This window comes from Ictalurus punctatus, chromosome 5, assembly GCF_001660625.3.
Source record: "Ictalurus punctatus breed USDA103 chromosome 5, Coco_2.0, whole genome shotgun sequence".
NCBI lineage: Eukaryota > Metazoa > Chordata > Actinopteri > Siluriformes > Ictaluridae > Ictalurus > Ictalurus punctatus.
This window is the reverse complement of record NC_030420.2, coordinates 4,996,236-5,022,939: the sequence shown is the minus strand read 5'-3', so window position 1 is coordinate 5,022,939 and position 26,704 is coordinate 4,996,236. Positions and strand designations below refer to the sequence as shown.

At 38.6% G+C, this 26,704-nt stretch overlaps 1 protein-coding gene across 1 annotated transcript; it reads right to left on the bottom strand.

The window, feature by feature from the left end:
• Positions 1-1,170: 1,170 nt before the first annotated feature.
• Positions 1,171-26,704, bottom strand: cacna1fa (calcium channel, voltage-dependent, L type, alpha 1F subunit a). The gene is made up of 47 exons (XM_053680561.1): positions 26,176-26,704; positions 24,031-24,251; positions 23,384-23,488; positions 21,757-21,896; positions 21,448-21,590; positions 21,179-21,331; positions 20,622-20,818; positions 20,178-20,281; positions 19,888-20,030; positions 19,724-19,789; positions 19,534-19,600; positions 19,399-19,425; positions 18,645-18,805; positions 18,187-18,412; positions 17,763-17,970; positions 16,720-16,840; positions 16,360-16,429; positions 15,630-15,690; positions 15,475-15,532; positions 15,200-15,296; positions 14,810-14,939; positions 14,477-14,536; positions 14,266-14,372; positions 13,981-14,068; positions 13,713-13,820; positions 13,576-13,628; positions 13,335-13,481; positions 12,267-12,468; positions 11,907-12,065; positions 10,077-10,187; positions 9,878-9,961; positions 9,638-9,658; positions 9,171-9,371; positions 8,972-9,063; positions 8,640-8,799; positions 8,396-8,523; positions 8,168-8,264; positions 7,704-7,806; positions 7,394-7,495; positions 7,101-7,225; positions 6,661-6,777; positions 5,831-6,114; positions 4,498-4,656; positions 3,374-3,846; positions 3,137-3,249; positions 2,172-2,489; positions 1,171-2,006 (listed from the first exon to the last, which is right to left on the bottom strand). The coding sequence occupies exons 1-47, from the start codon at positions 26,192-26,194 to the stop codon at positions 1,797-1,799; spliced, it is 6,339 nt and encodes a 2,112-aa protein (XP_053536536.1). The 5' UTR covers positions 26,195-26,704; the 3' UTR covers positions 1,171-1,796.

Sequence of the window (26,704 nt, the reverse complement as noted above, 5' to 3'; positions counted from 1 at the left end):
AAGCAACCTGTATTGGACCACTTAAGATGGAATGACCCATTGTTACTACAAGAAAATGTCTCGTTATTACAAGAAAAGCAAGAGAATGCATCGTTACTACAAGAAAATGCTTGATTTTGCTGCATTTTGTAACACAATTTCTGGAGAATTTTGTGCTTTTTTGTGGAAAACGACTTGAATCGGCGAAATCACAATCACACGGAATTGTTTTGCACAGTGATTCACAGTGATGTTTGTTGGGAAATGAAACCTTCTAGCTGTATTCCTGTTTGACACCCGTGAATCGAAGAGGTCTTTCTTCGGATGTACGTTGTGATGACGCGTCTTGGCCCAAAACTGCAAAAAACTGCAAGCTCTTCCGAATATTGCAGGATTTCCTTGATTTTGCATTCATTTATGGGATTGCAAAATCCTGGAGGGAATGAATAATGAAATGCTGATGGAAATACGAATTATGTAATGACTAATGTATCTTTCATACAATATGTATATGCATTTCAGAATTATTGGCAGCTGTGGTGAAAATAAGCAAAGCCGTATCAAATGAACGTATGGTATATAGTATACAGTATGTTTGTGTTAAAACAAAAATCATAAAAATCATAAAGCTTTTCTTTAGAATGCATTTTCATGAAAAACATCAGTTTCAGCGTTATTGGAGAGAATGACAGCACTGAGCCTCTTAATGTATTCCTAGCAAGGTTGGAGACAGACAGTTGTAGAGAATCTTGGACGCTCCTCCATACGCAGCGTTTGATGCGGAATATATGTGAACTGCCATCTTTGATTCAGACTACAGATTTTTAAAATTATAATTCAAATCCAGAGTATGAGATAATCATTGCAAAACACTGAAACAGTTTCTCTGTTGATTAGGATATATACTTGCGGTCATAATTATTAAAAGACTGATGGCCATGCCTGAACCTTCTGGCAGAGGCAACCAGGTATAGAATGACTTTATAATGCTATCAGTCTTCACAGGAGCCCCTGAAGTATATATGTGTAAACTCACAATGTACTTACACGTGTGTAATAACCACCATATATCCTAGACTAAACATAAAAAAAAGTTTTTGTGGATTGATTGTGGAGAAAAACAGTGTACAATAGATGGAAAAGGAAGTTTAAAAGAGTAGAATAATTTATTACACACATAAAACTCTGGTGTTTCAGCATAATAACAGAGCTAATAACAAAAACTATAACTTATACTGGCAAATAAAAGAGACATTTATAAAGAATGAGACATTTTAATCTATTACCAATTAAACTATTACTATATCTATTACTATTTATCGTTTCAATAAAAGTCTAATACTACTTTCCTGGGCATTCATTCCTAATAGAATAGACACAAATCCTTGTAACATAGAATATAAGCAGAATAAAGGTAAATACTGATGGGTCATCAGGATTACAAAGAGCTGTAATAGCAGAACCTTTGCTAAGCATATTGTCAGCAGATCCGGTATTGGTCAGTGTATAAGCTATGTTTTCTAACATATGTTAGATTGTATTGTGCCATATTGTCAGGTAAATCATTATTTATGTAATACTGTGCACTTGTGCATTCATAGTTGAAAATCAGTCAAAGGCTTTCCTTCTCACATCTAAGCAGAGATGATAAAATCATATAATCATCAATATGTTGGAAAAGCATAGGTCAGTACATTATTGTGAACCTGTAAGAGTAGCACAGAGAAAGTCTGCCACCTTGCAGTTGACCCATTCTTGCCCCAAACTGCTTTCTTTGTATGTATCTTTCTAATATTCTCCTCTTTCACTGAGAACCCTCAGTATGAAATCACACAGTTAATTTCGTCAGACAGATCCTCCTCCAAGCGACTGATTGGCTGCCCGGGTGTACCTCGACTCAGCAAGTCCGCCGCGGCAGTCTCCATCTCATCCAGGCTCATGTTGCATGCGTCAGCAATTTCTCGCTTAGTAAAGTCTACGAATTTCGGATCTTTGGCGTAGAGGCCCAAGCCTTCGGATATTAGGATCTAAGGAAATAATGTCAATGTTAGAAGTCAACATTACAAACGTGAAACAGCAATATTTTTTATAGTTCAGTGAAAAGTGTAATACAGTAAATAAGAAAAACTAATTGCAGTAGAGGTAAAAGTGAGGTAAAGCACTACATGAGCTTCCAGTGCAGCTGTACTGACCGACTCTACGAGGCTGTCTGCACTTCCTTTCTCCATGTAGCCTGGGCCTTGCTGGGACGGTACCCTCAGAGTAGCATACGCCTGCTGCTGCTGGGACAGAGAGACACCCTGATTTGCGGGCCACCCAGGACGGGCTGCACCTGGCAGGCTGGTGCTGCCATTAGTGTCATTCCAAACGGTCCGAGTTCCACCTGCTTCGTCCACCAGGACGAGGGGAGCATAGAGCAGACGGCCCGGCCGCGCCTGAGTGTTCGCCCACGAAGACGACGAGGCTGCTGAGGACATGCTGCTGCGCCGAGAGTCATAATTGTTTTGTGTCTGTAAAGGGTTTGGGTTTTAACGTTAATTCATATGTTACAATATATTAACGCTAAGATCTGAAATGGCTTTCAGTTTACTATTCAGTGTTGAATCAGGAGCACAACGTAACACATTAATGTAGTGCACTCAAAAATGTAACGTAGTCAAAGGATTTAAGGAGAGAGAAGGTGTTAAGAAGAGCAAGGAGACGCAGGTGCTTGCTACACAGATGTCTTTTTTATTGCAGCAGATGACATAAGTAGGTGATCCAACAAATTATTTGATAAAAATTACTCATAATAATCATAATTTAATTTTTAAAAAATAGATGAAAAAAGAAAAACCTTGGATAAAAGTGCTTGATTTCCAATAAACAATGCCCATATCCTACAATGTACTTGTGCTGTATTGTTTTGATTAATGTTAATTCAGTGTGCAGTAACATCTTCTTGTGTATAGGCAAATATATTATGCCCAGTGATGGGCGATTTACATTTGGGCAACAAGTTGACAATAAGTGTTGTCCCTATAAAGTGAAGCATCAGTGAGCAATGATATGTTAATCGGCAGAAATGTTTGTCACTGATTTCCCTGTTCTCGCATCTTGTGTCCTTGGCAACAGAAACTAAGATGTAAGAATGAAAAGAAAGAAACTGAAACGTTACCTGCTCTCGTGCTCTGCAGGGAGGCGAGTTCTGGTGATAAGTACCGGGGATGGGGATGTCGTCAATGCTGTCTTGTCTCCTCAAACACTGGATTGTGAAATTTGGCCTGCGTCCTAACGCAGTAAAAGCAGAGGGAGGAATGAGAACGTAATGTAAAACAGCTGTATATGGGTGTTTATATACAGTTAGTGTTTGTAATAAAAATCCAACATACGACCAAATAAAGAGCTTTGTCACCTGAAGGAGTGGGAGGAAGGACGCGTTTTTGAATTGCATATCCTTTACTGTTTTGTTTGTTGCCACCATATCCGTTGCTACTGTATCCACTGGCACTGTAACCGTTGCTGGAGTAACCGTTGCTCTGGTAACCGTTGCTGTGGTAACCATTACCATTGTAGCCATTTACTGGGTATGTGCTTCCATTGTAGCCATTTTTAGGCAAAATGTTGCCATTGTAGCCATTTGTTGGCAAACCATTGCCATTGTAGACATTTGTAGCTGAAACATTGCCATTGCAGCCATTTGAATGGTAAGCGTTCCCATTGTAGCTACTAGTAGAGTAAGTTTTCCCATTATAGCCATTTGCAGCAACTTTGTAATCATTACTGTTAACGTTGTCTGGCTGTAATGATGCCACGTCTGCATTATTGCCACTGGAGACTGGAGGAGGTACCGTCTCCGTTGAGGAAGGAGCTTCTAGATGCTGCTGTCTGTTTACGGCAAAGATTATACACAGTTGTCTACAGAGATTTCCATAGCGACATTAATAACAGAAATACATAGATAAAAATATCTCAGCTTCAACACACTCAGTAGATAAACCTAGGAATCTGATTTTAAACACTTGACTAACAGAGAGAAACTTCTTCTGAAAGTGGCTAACTGTGTTCAGACGCACGCTGGTAAGAGCACTTCTCCCACTACTTCAGTACAGCTGAGAACACAGCAACACTTTTATAAAATGAGCCATAAAGCAGTATGCTTTAAGGTCACAGCCTACATAGCTGCACATCTGTGCAAAAATTACATAAAAAGGTTATTCATCATTCTTTAAAGGGCAGCTATTTCAAGAAAAAAAAAAGCCTGAATCAATAGAGACGAGTGAAAAATCTATTTCTGCATCTAATTTTTCCGTCTCTCCTGTGAGTGGGTTCTATTCATTATGTGCTGGTAAGAATCTCTTTATCGGCTTTAAACGGCACTCTAAACAGTAACTTGCTTGATCGTTCAAATGGAGGCTCATAATGGGTGCATGCATACTGGAACCCTCTCAGAATATTTGTCACATCCTCTTTCTGCATCACTACCCCGCCTGTAAAAGTTCATTCATCACTCTCTGACTGACTGACAGCTCTCCCGACCTGTCATGTGACACTGTGCTCCGAGTGTCTTCCTCGCCGACTTGACTCTGTTCTGTAGCACTTGTTACTCCTCCTGTCCCTACGTCTTGTCCTTCACCATCTGCACTCTGCATTGTTTCATCTGGAGGGGGAGGTGGTAACTCCTGGGTGCTGGGTGGTCTAAAAGTCAGATGTTAGATGGACACTTAAGACATAAAAAAAGAAATAAAATATTTATTTGGAAATTAGAGGATTATCTCCTTCAGTTAATCAAGGAGGGTTTTAACTAATAAAGCTTCTCAGCAAGAAATGACCAATCAAGACATTTGAGTTGTTTACTTTGCTGGTAGGTAGATATAGGGAATAATTTACAAAGCGGTAAACCCAAGACAAGACCTGGTTATACCGCCTAAAGACTCAGAAGCTTTATGCTTTTGTCCAAAAAGTCCTGTTTTGTGAAATGTTGTGTGCTACCTCTACAATTCTACCAAAATCTACATAATTATTCTACAGTATTATTGATGTACAATGGATCCTCTCCAACATGTAGCCTCGTAGGACAAAACCCTATATGAACTATTTCAGCTTCCTTTCATTCTAGTCCGCCAGATTGGTTTTCTTTAAAAGTAGTGCAGTGATCAGAAGTAGCAGTTTGCTCATTTCCTTGCTGAGTGCCAATAGCAAAGCAAAGCAGTGGTACATGTACACCCTCTTGAATATTAAGTGGAAAATGCATGATTTTCTGCACCTTCAGTTACTCTGTGCCTGTTTTAAATGACAGGATATAGAAACAGTAGTTATGTGGCATCCTGTATGAATTTAGTGGTGCTATACTGAATATAGCAAATAATTAGATTTTATTACTTTAATATATAACATCATTTTTGTGCATTATTAAGGTGAGCAGCAGGATTTGCTTTAAAATATCTTAAAGCTGTAATGCGATGTTGCCGCTGAGAGACAGACAGTGTTTAATCCTTAACATGCTGTACACTACCAGGTAAAAGAAATACAAAACCAATATGGATTTTTGTATGCCAAAACCGCCATACATTATATCATTATAGCTCTCAGGCGAAAATCACAGCTTTAAAGAAATCCATCACCCAAAATCTTATGTCACTGATAAGGAATAAACCACTAAGGAATAGTTACTGTGATGTTTTCCCCAGTAGTTTCTCTATTATTATTAATTAGCAATTATTAGCAACATTACAATTTTGGACAATTTTCTTTACTTGCAAGCAAAAGAAGCATAACGGGATGGCTCAGTGGCGTCTAATTGTGAACACTAGTCTCTTATCTGAATGCATCTGCATTCCTTATTCTTTCAATCCATAAATACTGTGCTTGCCTTGAGCTGGAATTTAGAGCCCACAATGAGCCGAGTTTCGAGTGACTGGTGGCCCACCTTCTGGGCAGAGGAGTCAGCCTGTTAGGCTGATCAAGCACCACCTCGTTATCAGAGAGAGCCGAGGCCGGCCAAGAGTCCTCCAGCGCCTCTTCTAGCCTCAGAGTATCATCATGTGGAGGGGGTTCGATGTTCACGCTAACCTCTTCTAACTGCAGGGGCAATGAAGTGCCCGCAGGGGTGGACATGGTTGGAGACAGATGAGCATCGCTGAAGACACTGTCACTCTGTAGCAGTGGAAGGAGATAGAGAGCCTCTTCTCATGTTGATATTATTGGGATTTTAATGATATATTTATTTTATATGTATGTATATATATATGGAATAGACATTGTGAAACACTTCGTGCGATATTTTATATGAAAATGAGTCTTTATGTGTTTGAACATTAAAAATGAACATTAAAAATTCTGTTCAGACCATTTTGTCTGAAAGTATTTAGAAGAAATAAGTTTTTATTCATGATGCTTTATATTTACCAAAACCAGTCTTTTTTTTTTTTTTTTAACATGTTTACTTTACCTTCTTACTTTCAGGTCAAAATGGTTTGAATCTAAATTGAGTCCCTGTCTCATTCCTTCCATCTGTTGTCATCACTCCCAACCGTGCACGTGCACCTGTTACCAGGATCTTCAGACATGTAGATAAACTTTGGGCTTTATAAAAGTATATATTAATATCGCTATTAAATTCAAAACAGATGACCTGGATCAATGAAGCATCAGTTGCTAAGAACAAAAGAGATGCTGTAAAAATGATTAATTGCAGCTTACCCTGAAGAACTCCTCCACTTCTATCATGTCCCCTTCGAACACCTCTTCCTGGCCGTCCTCCATTTCCATAGCCAGCCTCATTTCAGGCGCCAAATCCTGCAGGGTTCTCAGCCCAGCCTAAGAAAACACAGCAGTGTTAGAGGCTGACATTTAGTGGTAAATGCAGCTTGAAATCACTACATGAAAGCCATCAAACCTTAAGCAACCTGTGATAGTGTGATAATTTGTTAATTAGTTAGTGCAATTCAGTCTCAAGTTGTAAGGACTGGAAGCATAATGCACTAATATATATTAATATATATAAGCAAGTTTCATTCAATTTGCTCGCCACAATATCCACCACTAGGATCTCAGGGAATTACCAGTCTGTCAAAACAGTCAACTGGCCTCAGTCCATCCAACAACATACAAGGTCTAATAGATATAGGCTAATTGTGTACCTGAAGGGAAGCTGACTTATCCTTGCCCTTCTTCTTTTTCTCTTTTTCCTTCCTCTTACGGTACTTCTTGAAGTAATCCTGGATGAGGAAACTTGCATAGAACTTTCCTGCAGTCACCTCCTCTCCTAAAGAAAATTATATAACACAGATTAACACAGGCTAAGACCAAATGTTAAACACATGTTATGTCTTTTTTGTAGCATCACTTAAACCACTCAAATCCAGACTCCAGAGGCTTTAAAATGTGGCAGAGATATTGAACTGGTATCCTAGTGTATAATGTAGCTTAGTACCTGCAGGGGGTGGTATAACCTCATCAAGGAGTTTAGGCTTGGTGCGCTTCCAGATCTTTTTAATAATGGCTCTCAATTCTTCATTCTCCTTGTCGATCGGCCCTGGGGATAACCAGTGATTTAAACAAATCAAGAATTCAATTAAGCGGCTTAATTATTAATGGCAAAGTTATTCCGCACTGATTGAGTCCTTTTGTGTTTGTTTTTCATTTGCGCTTTGTTCTTACTCATGGGTATTAAAACCATTTGTCTTAAATGAGGTCTTTTAGAGTATCTATTAATTACTTTCATTTGTGCTGTGCATGCCAACCTTCAGTTTTAATCTTGAGTGAAGATCTGACAAGAGCAAACAGGGTTGCGTTGAAGGACACAGTACCATCAGGATGAAGAGGCACGTTCATAGTAACCAGCCTCTGCAAGAATTAAGAGACAGATAGAGAGAGAGAGAGAGAGAGAGAGAGAGAGAGAAAGAGAGAGAGAAAGAGTCTAATTGGATTGCTGAGTTAAGTGGAGCTCCATGTGTGTGCCATTGGGAGTTAAATACTGTTGACTGACTGAGTGTGTCAGCTGCTTGCTCGGTCTCTGAGACGACCATAATGCTAGCCTACACCCAGGTTTCTTCACTAATGTATATCAAGACAAATTTGTGACAGTGGACTGTCTTCTGTACTTAAACTGTCTCTTTTTAATATCAGTTACATTTGTAATAAAACTGTAGCTTTTTGTAATATACTATATGGTATTTTGATACTGTATTTATGTAGGGTCGCTTACCCTACAGGCCACCCGATGAGGACAGAGTTTTCCAAAACCAAGAGGAGGCTGAATTCGACGCAGCATGTTCACAACCTCTAAGTGCTTGAGTCTTCCCCTTTGTAAAAAAGTTTATGCAAATATTTGACCTATATCTTAAAACTAAACTTCACTTTTGTATGTATTTGTTTTCAAAGGATAGTAAACTGTTTTTTTAACATGGACTATGATTAAAAAGATTACTCTTACGTGGCTTCAGGATCATAATCTGACCACACCCGCTTGAACTCATCCAGATGGTGAGTGCCCAGCACAGTCCAGTCCCTGGTCAGGTACTCAAAGTTGTCCATGATGACAGCAATGAACAAGTTAATGATCTGAAAAAAAAAAGGTAAAAATACAAGAATAATACAAGTGATCCTGGAATATGGCTCCTCCCACTCGCTCTCTCGCTCTCACGCTGTCAGTATTGTTATATTGCTTTCTTTATTACCAGGAAAGCACAGAGAGCAAAGAAGCTGATGAAATAGAGGTAGGACAGATTGCTGCCACAGCTGTACTCCTCCCCTGGCTCATAATCTGACTCGGGGTCACACCTTCGTCCTGGCAGCGCTGCCAGCATAATCTCCTGCCATTGCTCTCCTGTTGCACATCTTAAGTTAAAAAAAAAAAAAAAAGACAGCCCGTTTGTCAGTCATTATGGTAAAACGTTTAACCAATTCCAGAAAATTAAGTCACTTAACTTTTTATGCAGCAGATTAAAAATAATAATAATAAAATAACAACAACAACAACAACAACAACAAAACTGTGTGGTGCTCACACCTGAAGAGCAGGAGCACTGCCATGAAAAAGGTCTGGAAGTTGTTGTTGCGATTGATCTCTGTGTCGTCATCTATAGCAATCTTCCCAAATGTCTATCAATAAGGCAGAGGAGAAGAAATGTTCAAGGTATGGAAACACATCAGGGGGCCTCTGAGCAGGACACATGAAGGAAATGAAGAGATGATATAGATGAGTCTACCTGCATCCCGATCACACCGTAAATGAAAAAGATCATAGCGATGAGCAGGCCGACATATGGCAAAGCCTGTAAGGATTTCACGAAAGTCCATAGAAGCGTACGAATGCCCTCCCCTTTGCTGAGCAGCTTGACCAATCGCATGACTCGGAAGAGCCGAAAGAAAGTAATAGACACCTTGGCATTTTCCCCATCCCCCTTCCCCTATGAAAGATTTTTATTAAGAGTTTTATAGGTCATGAATAAGTCACTTAAAAGTACAAACGTATATGTTATATATGTGCTATGTTATCTGTTGTGTTATATGTTATTACACATTGCAACCTCCTTTGATGTTATGTGGTAACAATATTTAAAAAATGATATGGCATTTAATACAACTTTGCTTATGATCAAAACAATAACACAGGTTAAGAAGCTATAACTAGAACATGCTGATGGTTCACACAGCAGTTTGTCACTCGACATACCTCTCCATGGCCTCCACCACCCTGTGAGAGCATAAGAAGGTTCCAGAAATATAATGCAAAAAAGAGAGATGGAAAAAAGTGGGAGACAAAACAGAACACACATTGTGTGTACTTGTGTGTAATGAAAAGGTAAAAGAGGACTCTTTTCTATTCTGGGAATGAATGTTTATATTAATATCAAATGCTGTGATATGTATGATATGCAAGCCATTTTGTTCATGATAAAAAAGAAATACTCACACTAAACTCCGCAATCATGATGTCGACCAAACTCCCCACCACTATCAAGGCGTCAAAAGAATTCCAGGCATCTATAAAATAGTGCTGTGGAGAGAAAGAGTAAGAAAGAGTGTATAAAAATGGAACACTGCAAAATAAGCATCGGGACCTCGTTAAAACAGGTGTTTCAAACTGTGCAAAAGAGTCAAATGTATCTTACGTATGGTCGCAGAGCGAGAAGTTTGATGATCATCTCAATAGTGAAGAGTGTGGTGAAGATCATGTTCAGGATGTCCATGACCGAGTTGAAGCGCTTCGACTGCTCATAGTGCTGATGGCACAAAAAATGTAAATGGTTTACATGGAACTGTAATTAGACCTCATTGAGTTCTTCAGAGAAGAAACGGAGCAACCTTTTTTTTAAAAAATGTTTTAAATGTGTACTAGTGTATATGATGGATCATCTATTTACACCCGATACATAAAAGAATGAGAAGGGTTGGGAGGGTTACGTTAAAAATGTATTCCGTTACAGTTACAAATTACTTCAAGGTCATATATGTAAATAAAGTCAAGAGAAAAGCAATATGATCTAAAATACTTTTATTTAGAGCTTGTTTTAGTGCTTAAAAAACATGTTCAATGTTTTCATTTGTTTTAATAAAACAAGCAAACAAATAAATAAATAAAAGATCACTGTCCCTGATGCAGGTGACATTACATCACAAAAGCTAGAGTGACCATATTCTCGTTTTCCAAAAAAGAGGACACTTTTTTTTATTTTGGGGAGGGGGGAAGGGGGTCTGAATGCAGATTTTAAGTAGCATTACATAAACATATATAAATAAAATTGGTTTCACTCTGCCCATGTTTTACATTGTTTTGAATGTCCATGGAATAAAATAAAATATTAGATGCCATGAGTGTACCTTCTGCCATCATTTACACATTTGAATGGGCATGTAACACGAAGCGATGTAATAACATCGGGGCGGCTGTGGCTCAGGTGGTTGAGCGGGTTGTCCACTAATCGTAGGAGTGGCGATTCAATTCCCAGTCCACATGACTCCTTGGGCAAGACACTGAACCCCAGGTTGCTCCTGATGGCAAGTACATGGCAGCTCTGCTACCATTGTGTGTGTGTGTGTGTGTGTGTGTGTGTGTGTGTGTGTGTGAGAGAATGGGTGAATGAGACACAGTGTAAAGTGCTTTGTAGAACCGCTATGTTTAAAAAAAGTGCTATATAAGTGCAGACTATTTACCATAAAACGAATTAAACATGACCGCATTGTTTCGACTCAGGACAGCTGTCATTTGCTGCTATTATCAGGCAACAACAGCGCGTTCTCTGAGAGTAGGCTAATGGTTGAGAGAGACAGAAATTTGGACAATAGTTGCTGCCTTTTATAATCGACCAGTTGGTGTGCGAGAAGGCGGGAATTATAGACAGGGGTTAAAGCAATGCAAGTATGCGCACACATGATGCAGTATTAGACCATAAGCACATCATAATGAAACTAAAGTCAAATGCCAGACACTTTCTCAAATTTAGATGCTTTTTTAAGGTCCGACAAAGAGGACATGTCTGGGAAAAAGAGGACGTATGGTCACCCTAACGAAAAGCATTTCAAAGAACAATTTGTGTTAATTTCTACCAAATTAGCTTTGCGCAAAATTTATTTGCGCATACACCAGGAGGTTGCTCAAGTGAGTCACGACTGGCAAGAAAGAACCAGAACTATAATCAAGCAGCTGTCTATATTGTGTTATGCCAAAAGATTCATTTCTTTGGTTTTAAATGAAAAATATTGTAATCCTGATAGTATTCCCTATTTTTTTTTTGTTATTCTTTTTTTTATTATTACAAAATGTACCTGAAATCTGATGACTGCTTTTTTTTTTTGACGTAACTGTAACGGATTACACTTACCAGTTTTTTGTATCCTGATTAAGTAATGCCATTACATGTTTTTTCGTTACCCTCCAAGCCTGAGAATGAGATACCGCTAAAATAATGTTGTGCACAAGATAATGTACGTGAGATACACACCTGTACAGCCAGCGTAAGTGTATTGAGCAGAATGAGAACAAACATGATATATTCAAACTGAGAGGAGTTGATGATCCTCCAGAACTTTAACTGCGATGGGTTTTTAGGTATGTAGATCTTTATAGGTTGGGCTTTCAGAGCATAATATACACACTGCCTCTGATGAGAAAAAAAAGTGAAGTAAGACTCTGAGCACAGAAATTATACGGGTACATGCATCTAGAGAACATGTCTGGTCAAACTATACACTTAAGCATGAACAGTTTTAAGATAAAAAATACTCTAATATGTATTTTAAAATGATTTTATGTTAAAGACTTTAGTTTTTATTCATAGGCATTAGTTTTTATTCATACTGACTTGATTTTTGTTCAACTCGCAGTTTTTGAATTCGACCTCTCCTTGTTCGCGGAACGTGATGATGACGAAGCCCACAAAGATGTTCATCATGAAGAAGGCGATGATGATGATGTAGATGACGAAAAAGATTGAGATCTCCACACGGCAGTTGTAGATGGGGCCTCTGTTCTCAGCGTTAGCATCGATGGCTTTATATAAAATCCTGGAATTTATTACATTCAATTTACAATATTGATGATATTAGACAACTACTGTATTTTTCATCAGTTTGATGACCAAACATATACTATAAATATATTATAAAGAAAATATATCATCAGAAACAATATATGGCAAGAAGATATAAATACACTATATGACTAAAAGTTTGTGGACACCTGACAATCACATCCATATGTGGTTCTTCCTCTTCCTCAAAAAAAGTTGGAAGCAGAGAATTGTATAGAATGTCTTCATATGCTGTAGCATTACAATTTCCCTTCACTGGAACTAAGATACCCAAACATGTTCTAGCATGACAATAGTCCTGTGATCAAAGTGAGGGGAATCTAAATCTGTAATGGGATATTCAAAAAACACATATAAGTGAAATGTTCGGGTGTCCACAAACTTTTGGCCGTATAGTGTACATCAAATAATGCATGTGCTTTATGCTACTTTTTATGCTCCTTTTGTCAGCAGCATAAAGCCCTAGTTTTGTCAAAGGTCTGTATATGTGATTAAATTAAAATAATCTATAATGATAAGCATTCACGATGCATTGCAGTATTCAATGATGTAACTGTAACACACATATAATATTGTCAACATATTTCCCATATTTATAAAATATATGAAATCGCTTATCACTATGATCAATTTATTCTTGAATATAAAAAGCATTATTAATTTGTATATTGCAAAATAAATATATTACGCAATATATTTTAATATAAAAATGTATACTTTAATAAATAGTTTGCCATCCTAAATGTAACTGTCTCACGGTTCTTTTTTTATTATTGCCAGAAGTGATCACACGGTTAGAAGGTTGAGCATATATTATTAATAAACGGTTTATGAACTCACTGTGGCCAGCCTTCAAATGTAGAGACGGTGAAAAGCGCCAGCATACCCATCAGCACGTTATCAAAGTTAAAATCGCTGTTCACCCAGAACCTCTCCCTCACCATTGGATGATTCATATCGCCTTCCTTATACACCACAAATGTGCCTCTGGATAAAACGCACACATATTCATCAGTAAACAGACTACAGAGGTGCACTATCAGACTGAAATATGTGAGTTAAGAAGAACACAGATGCGCACTTGCATTCCTCTGGGGTGTGTTTGGCCTCATCAGTGCATCTATAAAAACGTCCCTGCGAGAGCATACAGCAGCCATGTGAGACCCGAAAGTGCGTTCAAGGTTTTGTGAAAGTGTTCTTTAGCATGAGTAGAGTTACCTTGAAGAGCTGCACTCCAATGCAGGCAAACATGAACTGCAGGAGGGTGGTGACAATGAGGATGTTGCCTATGGTGCGGATGGCCACAAACACACACTGGATCACGCTCTGGAGACACAAATACTCAGGCAATCAGAAATCACATCACTTTTACTTTATCCGAATAAGCATGAAATGTCTAGATAATTAACAGAAGTATCACTGTACATAAGTATGAACATGTTGAAGAATACACGGGACTACATGGTCAGTCAAGCCGTGGGTATACCTTGAGTCCTTTTGCTCGGTTGATGGCTCGGAGAGGTCTGAGCACTCGCAGTACTCGCAGAATCTTTACAACAGAGATGGCACTCGACCTGAAGTAAGAAAAAAAAGTGATACCAAGAGTCGGAATGCAAGGCTGAATGGACATTTATTAAAACGGTTAATTCATGAAACGACAAATGGATTAACGGATGTATAAATTGATAACGGATGAATGAATAGCTGTTAATGCTGAATTAGTCTATAAGTAAATTGGTGTCTAGGTGGAGGATCAATGTGTTGCACTTACTGCAGGAAGAAGGACGTTAAAGACACGCTGACGACCAACAGGTCCAAGAGATTGAAAGCATTTCTGCAGAAGGAGCCTTGATGAAGGAACGCACCATACACGGTCATCTATGTACAAAACAAAAATGGCCGTTAACACACTGACAATGCTGTATAGACCGTTTTTCAGGCTCAAACAAAATGATGGATATCGATTACTTGAGCAGGTTTACCTTCAGTATAATCTCGATGGTGAAGACAGTGGTGAAGACATAATCAGCATAGCCGAGCATCTAGGAGTAAAGGGAGGTAAAGTAAATTGTATGTATTAGTGTTTTTGTGAAGATCACGATGTCTTAAATACACACATTCAAGCACAATAAGGAAAATCGGACTATACCGATGTAATGCAAGATGCAGACAGTACTGATCGAATACCAAACAATCAATTTAAGATTTCTATCATTTGAAATAGCACCGAATGCTCCTCATGGGGATCGATCAGTCGATCGATCGGTCTATCTATCTATCTATCTATCTTTCTCTTTACAAACCAGCTAACTTACAATGTTCCGAACCGAATGAGTTTTGATTGGGTCCTCAGCAGCCAGTGAGAAACTACTAAGGATGATGAAGAGGAGGATGAAGTTGGTAAAGTAAGGATTGTAAATGAGGTTGTGACAAGCAACTCTGAGGCTGGACAGACAGAAAATCAGGAAAAGAAGGTTAGTGATGAAAAAGAGGCTTCAACTGACAGAATGATCATCTTTTACATTAATTCATTTAAAAAAATTATTTTTTTAAATAGTATTGAGACAGGATACAATACAGGCATAAAACTGAGATGTTTTAATGGGCCTTGCTCAAGGACTGCAAAGAGGCTCTCTGCCTGAGTACCCATTATTTGCTATATGATATACTGTATATTTACTGTACATTAAGCTTAGATTACTCACCAGTTTTTCTTGCCTAGAATGAAGAAGGAGCTCCCATCAGGTATGGGGACAATTTTCTCTTTGGGCTGAAAACTTTCCACTTTCATCGGCACAGCACCTAAACAACACAAAATCCTAAATTATTGTTCTGCCACACAAAAATGTGTCATTAACTTACAGCATACTGCACTTTATAAAATGTGTTTGATTCAATTCTCCTTTCAATTATGGTTCTTTATATGGACAGCTGTATGATTTTACAGCTATTTTATGTAACACAAAAGGATATTATTTACCCTCAAGGCCCTCAATTGCTCTCAGCTCTTCACTCTCCTCCCAGTCATCTGCATCATTCTGGAGGGGAAAAAAAAATACAAGCAAAGAGAAGTGAAAAATAGACAAAGTAAAAGGACAGAGTAAGACCGAGTTAGCGAAAAATGAGAAGACTTACTCCAGCTTCATCATCATCCCTGTCTTCATCATCTTCCCACTCTTCCTCTTCTGGTTTTTCTCTTTAAAACACATCGACTTGTTAAAGTTCAAAATGCTAAGAATAATGTCTGCAGAACAAAAGTACTTCTTCAAGTGGCCTGAAGAGAATTTTATATACAGTACTGTGCAAAAGTTTTAGGCACCCTATTTTATTTAGCACAAACTTTGTTATTGATGTTTATTTTACGACTTCTACATGACCGAGTCAGTACAAACACATTTTAGATTCTCAAACATTAGTTTTCCAGCACAAGATTAAATGTTAAAAGAAAAATGTTTGTATGTGAGTAAAGAAAGCAGCATATTACATAAGAGACATTTTTCAGACAAAAGCACAATGAAGACTGCTGGGTTTTGCTGCAAAAATAAGAAGTGAGTGAGACAGTCAAAGTGTCCAGAAGAACCGTGGCTGGTTCTGTAAGATGCTCAATAAAACATACAGCTCATTTCCTTATAAAACTGCACTATAATACTACCTGAGACTACTATTTTAATTTTATTTTTTTAAACAAAGGGTCATCACACCAAATATTTACTTAGTTTCATTTATTACTGTTTATTGCTCTTTATAGTATTTTGTAAAAAAATATTTCTGAAGGCATCTTTGCGCTACAGCATTTTTTTTGCATGTGCCTACGACATTTGCAAAGTACTGCACAGATTTTTTCTAGATTTGCTAAGGCACGTACTCTTTTTTCTTTTTGCCATTTCCTGCTAAGTTATCCACAGCAATAGCCAAGAAGACATTCAACAGGATGTCTGGGCACAAGTGGATGTTAAGGGTACAATTTAAAAACTAGAGAGATAGAATCCGTTTTGTCCAATTGCATGAGTAATTTATCAATTACTATTTGCTGTAGCAATTTTATGGAACATACATTTTATGGAATAATCTTTAACACATAATTCTCAGAAGAAGAAAAAAAGTCCAAAGAAAGAAAATGAATCAATTAAAAGCAATATAAGCACACTTTAATAACAGGAACTTAAAAAAAGAGTGACAGTATATGTGTTATAGAACTGAGTAAAGAAGACAGGTGAAAGGATACAGTTACCACAGACAAAAAGAATGACGAAGTAGATACAAACGATCATGTTGGGGAAAATGGGGCCTCCGTATGCCATGATGCCATCATACATAACGGAGTTCCAGTCCTCTCCAGTAAGAATCTATCATGAGACAGTTTCTCATTGGGTGCCTTTTTGATGCAAAAACTGATTCAAAAATCACTTCACAAAATCCTAAACTCATGTACTACATTCATGGTTATTACACTAAATCATGGATAATTACTGTTTAAAAAATATGAATATATGAAAAAATATGAATTCATATGCAAACATATATATACACACACACACACACACACACATACACATATATATATATATATATATATATATATATATATATATATATATATATATATATATATATATATATATGTATATATATATATATATATATATATATATATATATGTATGTATATATATATATATATATATATATATATATATATATATATATATATATATATATAAATAAAACACATAGGCAACATATGTGAGCAGCGTGAGTGATCTGTCCATTATACACTGCTTCTGACTTTGTTGAGTTGAGTTTGCTCTAGTTACAACACAATTCACTTATAAATGTGACTTGGCACAATGACGAAACAGCATATTTATATTTATTCTGTTTTCCCATGTTAAGGAGTATCGGTACGAACAATTGCTGTATTACAGGGCAGCATCAACACGCCACTGTAGTTTCCATCGAAAACATATGCTCATACTACATACAGCTGAATGTCTCACTTTGGTGACCGCACAATCCTAACAATGTAGATTATGATCGTATGTAATGTTTATGGAATATAAAACACGGGATTGTGTGATATAAATTGATTTCAATGAAGATCTTCTTAATTCTAGTGAAAAGAAATGGAGATGGCTTGTAAAAGATGCATAGCAGGACCACTGAGGGACAACATTTCTGTGGATAGAAATGTTGGTTAAAACAGAAATGTGTCTGTCCTGCTTGCTGTACCTGGGTATAGAGACGACAACCTAGCAACAGAGGCGGTTACCTGGAAACAAGTGAGCAAAGCAGAGGGAAAGGTGTCGAATGTGCTTCTCTTCATCTGAGTCTCATCAAAGTTGAACTTGCCACCAAACAGCTGCATGCCCAGTAGGGCAAAGATGATGAGGAAGAGGAAAAGTAGCAGCAGCAGGGAACAAATGGCTTTCATCGAGTTCAGCAGAGAGCTGACGAGATCTGATAGAGCAGCCCAGTGACTGAGAAAGGAAGAGAAAGAAGGAAAAAATATGTTGAACATATTGAAACTACACTATACACTAACTACACTTGTCATGCAAAGCACTATACACACAGTACCTTGCATTTGATTAACAATGGACGCATTTTGGGCTGAAACACTGTGCCTTTAAAACCTCCACACGTTCTGAGCACAAACGGCATTTGTGTTACGTAAAAAAAGACTGCTAACTCACCGGGTAACTTTGAAGATGCGGAGGAGACGGACACAGCGCAGCACAGATATACCAATAGGTGGGATAACGTCCATCTCCACGAGTACTGTCTCGAGTATCCCACCACACACCACAAAGCAGTCAAACCGATTAAAGAGCGCTATGAAGTAGACCTGGAAGCCGAAGCTGTACATCTTCATCAGCATCTCCAGGGTGAACAGGGCCAGCAGGATCTTGTTGGCTCGTTCTGAGACAGAAAGCGGAAACAACCAGTTTGAGAAAAACAGCCTCAAATAATCTATTCGAATAAAAGTAATCAATACTGTCATCAATTTAAATCCAGAGGGTGTGGACAGTAATGTGCTGAACTGCACAAGTCAGGACAATACAAATACATAAAGCAGAACATAACAGTCCACATGGTGCAGAAAGGTTTATTCAGAAATTAATATTGGAAGTTGGTGTGTGTCTGCACACACCTTGTATATCGGTGAGCCACTTGGGCTGGCCGTAATGCTCTGAAGCACTCGCCGTTGTGTTGAGGAAGACCAGCAGCAACACCAGCCAGTAGAAGTTAGTGGACTTCACTGCCACGCGGCAGTTCTTCCTTAGGACTAAGTTCAAATGGTAGAGCTGCTCACTGCACAGAAAACCAGAGGAAGTAAAACAGTCTTGTAGATAGACAGAATAACCAAATAAAAGTTTTTTCTAAAAATTATATATATATATATATATATATATATATATATATATATATATATATATATATTTGCATATTATACAATACATTTTATATTACTGTACAGTCAATTGTCTACTTTACAGTCTTTAGTTATAATATTTACACGTATTAAGATCTTTATTATGTCTTTTTAATAATTTTTTTTTTTTAAACCCACTAACATCCATCCAGAAATAACTTGACCAAGTATCTATAAACGTTTAACATGACATAGTGCTCATATATTCCTAAAAGTACTTCTATGATTAGAACATATCTCTCCTTTCAGTCTTGAAATTTTCTTCGGTCTTCATTTGCTGCTGTAGGCATTAAGCTGTAATTCCCATGTATAACAGGGATATTAGAATGTTCAGTCACTTGTCCCTGGTTTACTTTACATTTATTAGCAAAAGCGAATAAGCAAACTGTTCGAGGTTCTAAGATCAAACATCAGACACTGCACCAAGATGAAATAGATGAAATATAACTGAAAGACATTTTGTTTGACTTACCAAAAGCTTATAGTCAGCAGTTTGGCCCTGAGTTGTAAGAATGAGAAACGGTTTGATCAGATGTACTATAGTTGATCAGTAACAGGAACAATTAACCAATGTGTATAATATAAAAATAGGATTCTTTAACATTACTGTATAGAAGCACAGCAGCCATTATCATCGTCTAGGAAAGCCTCGAACTCTGAGTCGGAATCTGATTCTGTAAAAAGATTGTAACCAATGTACCCGTTCAAAGTAGACACAAAGAATCATGCGGAAGTTCTTACTATTATACTATTATTTTTCAACATAAAAGGTTGAAAAGGATAAGCGTTCAGAATACCTCCATCTTCACTGTGTTTATACCAGCCATATTTCTTCATCATCTTTTTCTTTGCCACCACAGCACCTTATATCAAAAGAAAATAGAGCAAAGCTAGGCTTAATGTGTGTGTGTGTGTGTGTGTGTGTGTGTGTGTGTGTGTGTGTGTGATGTTGGTGCCTCACGCTTATTGCCATCTTCATCCATATCCTCAGCCTCAATAAGCCAGTCCATGTAGCCCACCATATCCTCTTCCATCTGCTGTTTCTCCTGAGCCTTTTGAAGCTCACCACGACACACGGCCTTCTCTCTTTCCTTAGAGAACTCACTGAGTGCACATTCGCAAACAAACACACATACATATCCAAACAGTTTACTCTACATCCAAAGCAAATCTCTAAATTCAATGAAATACAGTTTGGGTAGACCGATTTATTGAACCGAACACCAAAGAACAGCTCTTGAAGGCTCTTACCCGCTCAAAACACCCAAAACAAGATTTAGAACAAAGAAGGAGCCAAAGATGACTAGGGACACAAAATAAATCCAGGGCAGCTCAAAACCAATCGCATCATTCATCTGGAGAGATCACAAGGAAACAACGGAGAGTGTGAAAAGTGGGTTAAATGTAAATGTTTTTTTTTTTTTTTAAATGGTTCGATTTTTCTGTACCTTGAGGTTGGGTTCTTGTCTTTACTATCCTATTTATAATGGACGCAATATGCTAATCTATTGTATATATTCTGTGTATGAATCTATTATATATGGATATTGGTATTTTTAGGTATATTAGATATCTGCCAATAAACGTATAGGAAAATCTGAGATGCTCAGTATAACTTCTAATCCCAGTCAGAGACCGAGACAGAGAGAGGAGGAGAAATGAGAGAATGAGACATATAAAATGGATGGTAAATACCCAGTACAAAACATCAGTCCATCCCTCCATAGTAATGCACTGGAAAACAGTAAGCATGGCGAAAAAGATGTTGTCGAAGTTTGTGATGCCGCCGTTAGGGCCTTCCCAGGCGCCCCTACACTCAGTATTGTTACCCACACAGAAACGGCCATTACCAGCAAATGCACACGGTGTGGGATCATCCTCCACGTAAAGTTCTGTGAGGGCACAGCAACACATGCAGATATGTCATTAATTTTTTTTGATTTGTGTTTGATGTCCAGCCTAGCAACTACAGAAAGCACACATAGTGATAACATTTTCAAACTCGATTAGAGTGATTAAAACACAAGGATACAGGTACATCTATATTATATGAATGTACATATGAAAATGCAGATACGGGTGCACCAATCTGATCACAGATGTCCACTGTATTTTTAAAAAAATCTATTCTCTATGTTGTTAACATGTTTGCATCATGTTGACTGACTGACACAATAAAATACATTTGGTGCATACAGTAAACACAAATGGTCTTAACATCTGGAATGTTTTGCATTGCATGTGTTGTTCACCTGTCCTGACAAAGTAGCATGTCTTGTGCATTTTGCCAATGAAGAGCTCCAGGCCAATAATGGCATAAATGATTATGACAAACATGACCAGCAGACCAATATGAAACAGAGGAACCATAGCCTTCATGATGGAGTTCAGCACAATCTGCAGACCTGCACACACACAATAATTACAAACCCTTATAATTACTAAATACAGCTTTGCATACATACATACACATGCATAAAAAACAACACAACATCACACACACACACACACAAACACTTACTGGGCACGCCAGAGACCAAGCGCAGAGGTCGGAGTACTCTGAAAGCTCTGAGAGCTTTGACATCCAGGCCTCCTGGTTTACCGGATGCATGATGGGCATCTCCGTGTTTGGGTTCCCCCATCTCTGCTACAACACTAAACAGCCTGCGCTCGCAAACAAACACACACACAGACACTCAGATAACCCATTTGCCCTTCGTTGTTATTTACCTTCTGTTTGCCTAACACAAATGCATGATACACACAGCAGAATTGGAAAGCAATATAAATGAAAACCAGACGAAGGGTCGCCTGGGAAAATTGCACAAACCCAACAATGACAATGATGAAATCCAGCAGGTTCCAGCCGCTGCGGATGTAGGCACTGGGGTGCATGACCAGACCATAGGCCAGGATCTTTGTGAAGGTTTCAATGGTGAAAATAACTAGAAAGATGTATTCTACTTTTTCCTGAGAAAAAGAATTGAAAGGATGAGGTGAGATAGAAGGCTGGATTAGAAAACAATACTGAATCAGAGAAGTATAGTAAGGAAATAAATGGAAATGAAGATCTGTTTAGTTTGTCTCATTTAATGGCAGGGTTTGTAATATTTAGAGCTTTCTGATTTGAATAAGGCAAACCCCACCCCACCCCATGCATCTTAACAGCTAGTGGCTGGGTCAACAGGTCAAGAAGGGAACGAGCTCAGGGTTTGTGATATATAGTAGAGCAGGTGAAGGGCGAGGGATAGAGGACAGAGTAATAATCATCAATATACAACCCCAATTACTGGGACAGTATGGAAAATGCAAAAAAAAAACATGAAAAGACTCATTTGAACATTTGATTCACCCTGTACTATATTGAAAACACATTATTAACACTTTTTAATTTCTGAAACTATACACTCATTTCAAATCTGATGACTGCAACACACTCCAAAAAAGTTGGGACAGTCGACTGTTTACCACTGTGTAACATCACCTTTTCTTTTAATAACACTTATTAAGCGTTTAGGCGCTGAAGACATCAGAAGGTTAAGTTTAGCAAGTAGAATTTTCCCCCATTCATACATTATGCATTTCTTCAGCTGCGCTGTACGGGGCCTTCGTTGCCTTATTTTGCGCTTCATAATGTGCCACACGTTCTCAATCGGAGACAGGTCAGGACTGCAGGCAGGACATACTAGTAATCCGGGCAGAATGTGCTTGGTGTTGTCCTGCTCTGGATGGCGGCATATGTTGCTCCAAAATTTGTACATATCTTTCTGCATTAATGGTGCTCTCACAAATGTGCAAGTTACCCATGCCATGGGCACTGACACACCCCCATACCATGGCAGATGCTGGCTTTTGGACACTGATGCTGATAACAGCTTTTCCTCTTTGGCCCGGAGAACATGACGGCTGTTTTGTCCAAATAGTTGACTTGTCGGACCACAAAACACGATTCCACTGCACTACTGTCCATCTCAGATAAGACCGAGCCCAGAGAAATCGGATAGTGTTGATGTATGGCTTCTGCCTTGCCTAGTAAAGCCTTAACTTGCATCTGTGGATGCAGCGGTGAATGGTGTTGACTGACAAAGGTTTACCAAAGTACTCCCCACTTTTTTGGAACGTACTGCATGCATCAATTTCAAAATAAACCTTTATCTTCAAAAAACTATGCAGTTGATTAGGTAAAACATCAAATATCTTGTCTTTATGTTTCTTGTTTAAATACAAGTCAAAATACACTTACAAATCACTCCTCTTTGTTTTTATTAGCGGTTTTACATACTGTCCCAACTTCTTTGGAATTGGGGTTGTACTTTATGAGATTACTACCTGATAGTGTGTCAGCCCTAAAAGGCTGCCCTGAACTGGTAAAGGTGAAAGATTTGGGATAAACTGCTCTTTCATGCATGTTATTGATCAATATTAAGAATAAGTAAGATCAGTCAGCACAGACTTACCAGATTGTGATTGGTGGCATTGGAATCGTCTTCGGGAAAAGGTCGTGACACACCAAGGGCTACACAGTTAGCGATGATGGCTAGCAAGATGAATATATCAAAGGGCTTAAAGAACAGAGGTTAAGGACCATGTAGTTACAGACACTGGTGTTTGTACAGAAATTAGTTGTCCTTCACAATATCCGCACATTCTATTAGATATTTATTTATTTATTTATAAGTTAGATATTTATATTTATTTTAAAAACTTCCCCAATGTTCTACCAAATTTTATCTTGTCAATTCCCACTCATCAACTAACTCTTCCCTATTTCACCAAAACTACTAAGTAGGGAGCGTGGGCCAACTCTGAGACATGTAAAACCAAGTTCCACATCTTTTCGAACAGCTGTTCATTCTGCATGACAGGGCAGAGTAACACACTCAGGGTAAAGTGCTATCTGCCTTCTTCCACATACATGAGCTCACAGACACCCATGATTGGCTAGTGTCACTGTGACTGACAGGGAAGAGAAAGTATGCCATCCCTACCACACAGAGAGCAAGGCCAATTTTACTCTCTTGACTCCTGGCCACAGATGTCTGTGGCATTTTTGAGGGATTAAGCTTATTTGGTCTGCAAATGCTTCTCGCACACATACACACACAGCCAACGAAGGATATTTCCACTCCACAAGGGCTAGGGCGGCCATGCGGATGGGATTGCTGAGTGTAAGGCAGCACAGAGCTCTTGGTGCTCGGAGTTTGGACTTGTTGGCTTGCATCTGTTTCTTGGCTCCGCCGGCCCTCCTGCGTGCGCCAGCCGAACATGTGGAGTTGAGGGTGTCTGACCTCTGGAGCTCCCCCGCGGGCCCCCCTGCAGCCCCATCTGTGGAAAAAAAACTTTTATTTATATTTTGTTTATATTCAGCATTTAAATGGTACACTTAATTAATATAACTAAGCAGCAGATAATTGTGATCAGCCAGAATGTTCTATATTTCTGCATAAAACATCACCGGAGTTTCACACAAGTTGATCAGTCCTGAACATCGGCTTGGAGGAATTTCAGCCCGTTCCCCAGTACAGAACAGCTTCAACTCTGGGATGTCGGTGGGTTTCCTCATATGAGCTACTTGTTTCGGGCCTTTCCACAACATTTCTATTGGATTAAGGTTAGGACGTTGACTTGGCAATTCCAAAACATTAACTTTATTCTTCTTTAACCGTTCTTTGGTAGAACGACTTGTGTGCTTAGAGTCATTGTCTTGCTGCATGACCCACTTTCTCTTGAGATTCAGTTCATGAATTTCCTTTAGAATTCACTGGTATAATTCAGAATTTATTGCTCCATTAATGATGGCAAGCCGTCCAGTTGGTCTGTTGGACTGCGTACGGCACGGGGTACATTTACTCATTGCGATACTTCTGTTCCGAAAACATGCATCGGAGAGTACAGGCCAAAGTTGTGTCCCAAATGACGTACTATACACTTACATTATGCACATTACCATCTAGTGTATGAATTTTAGAAGGGTGTAATCATCTTAAACGGAACATTAAACAGAAGTATAAGCTGTTGCCCAGTCGATGGCACATGATGTCAAACACATGTAATGTGACGCCACAAGCTTTAGCAGAATACCCAGAGTCAAAGATAATCAATTTCTTCAGTTTACTGTTTACGTCAACATTACCTTTTATACCCAACATGACCTCAATCACCATCAGACGGAGGCGTAATCGTCAAGAGACAGCACGGGAGAAGGCATGGGAGCATTTTATATTAAATGTAGTGTAGAAGATTGTAACTGGCGAACTTTACAAAACAGAGCGCGAAAGCACGACAGTGATGCACGAGCACAAACTTATGTTTATATCACAAATGCTCCATGGTCTTCAATGGGTTGGGTAAATTGTTAAAAACGCCATACAATTAAAAAATAATTGAATTGAAGTGAATTGGGAGATTTACGTGCGGCGTCTTATACAGCACTCTCCACAACCACCATCATCAAAACACTTTTGGAAGAATGGGGGTCATCGCTCCAGTAAAGTTCCATAGACTTGTCTATGGCAAGGAGACATGAAGCTGTTTTGGTGGCTTACATTTACATTTACATTTATTCACTTAGCAGACGCTTTTCTCCAAAGCGACTTACAAATGAGAAAGATACAAGTAGAGCGATATATCAAGCAGAGAACAATACAAGTAGTGCTACCATACAAGATCCATTAATTGAATTCCAAAAGAAGCAAAGTGCAGAGTAGAGGTGTAAGTGCAATTTTTTAAAAAAATTTTTTTTATTATTATTATTATGAGTTGGTTAGGTGTTCATGGAAGAGGTGGGTCTTTAGCTGTTTTTTGAAGATGGTGAGAGATTCTGCGGTCCGGATTGAGATTGGAAGTGCATTCCACCACTGAGGAACAGTTAGTGTGAACAGTTAGTGGCTTGTGGCCCAACACCTTACTAACACACTTTATTTCAGTTTTGTCCTTTTCTTCCTCATCTGTGTAAGTCTACTTTGTGGAACACACACACACACACACACACACACACACACACACACAATTTTTTTGAAGTACTTACTTTGTCTTGTAGCTAAATTATAATAGTCTGTCTGCACCAGGCCCTAACCTTAACCAGGATCCAAAAAATGTTGTTGTTTTTCGTGCTGCTGCTGTTGTTGCTGCTGCTGCTGCTTTTAGAAAACCCACTAGTCATATCTTCCTGTCATTTTGGTGATATTAGTCCTCACAGTAAAACACACACACACACACACACACACACACACACAATTCGTTTCCTCACCTTTGGGCACCAAGTCCATTTCCTCACTTCAATCACGACAAATATTTTCTCTTTCACCTGTTAGCTGAGCAACCTGGCCCTCTTTTATCCTCTTCTTTTTCACGACTCATACAAAAAAAAAATAAATCCGTTCGTCTACTTCATATCAATGAAATAAAATGAAATAAAACCGCTAACGGATAATCTTTCCACAGTGTTTCCGCCGAAGTACTTCACCTGAGGTGACTTTACCGTTAGCTACCTGTACAGGTGACATGATCAACCTCTGAAGGTAAAGTCCTATAAAAACATGACGCCATTAATAATAAATTATTATTATTATTATTTTCAAATATACGGTTTGGTGTAAATAGTTTCCCCGTGCTCGGTGTAGAAATTCACCGCTATGAGCTCTGGGTTAGGGATTATCCCGGGCTGAGCCGGTTACCTGTAAACCGTTTTAAAGGAGGCGCGTGCGGCACAGAGAGAAACTTCTAGACGTCCCTCTGCTTCAGTTCAGTCGCAGGTGCAGGTCTCAAACTACAGGTCA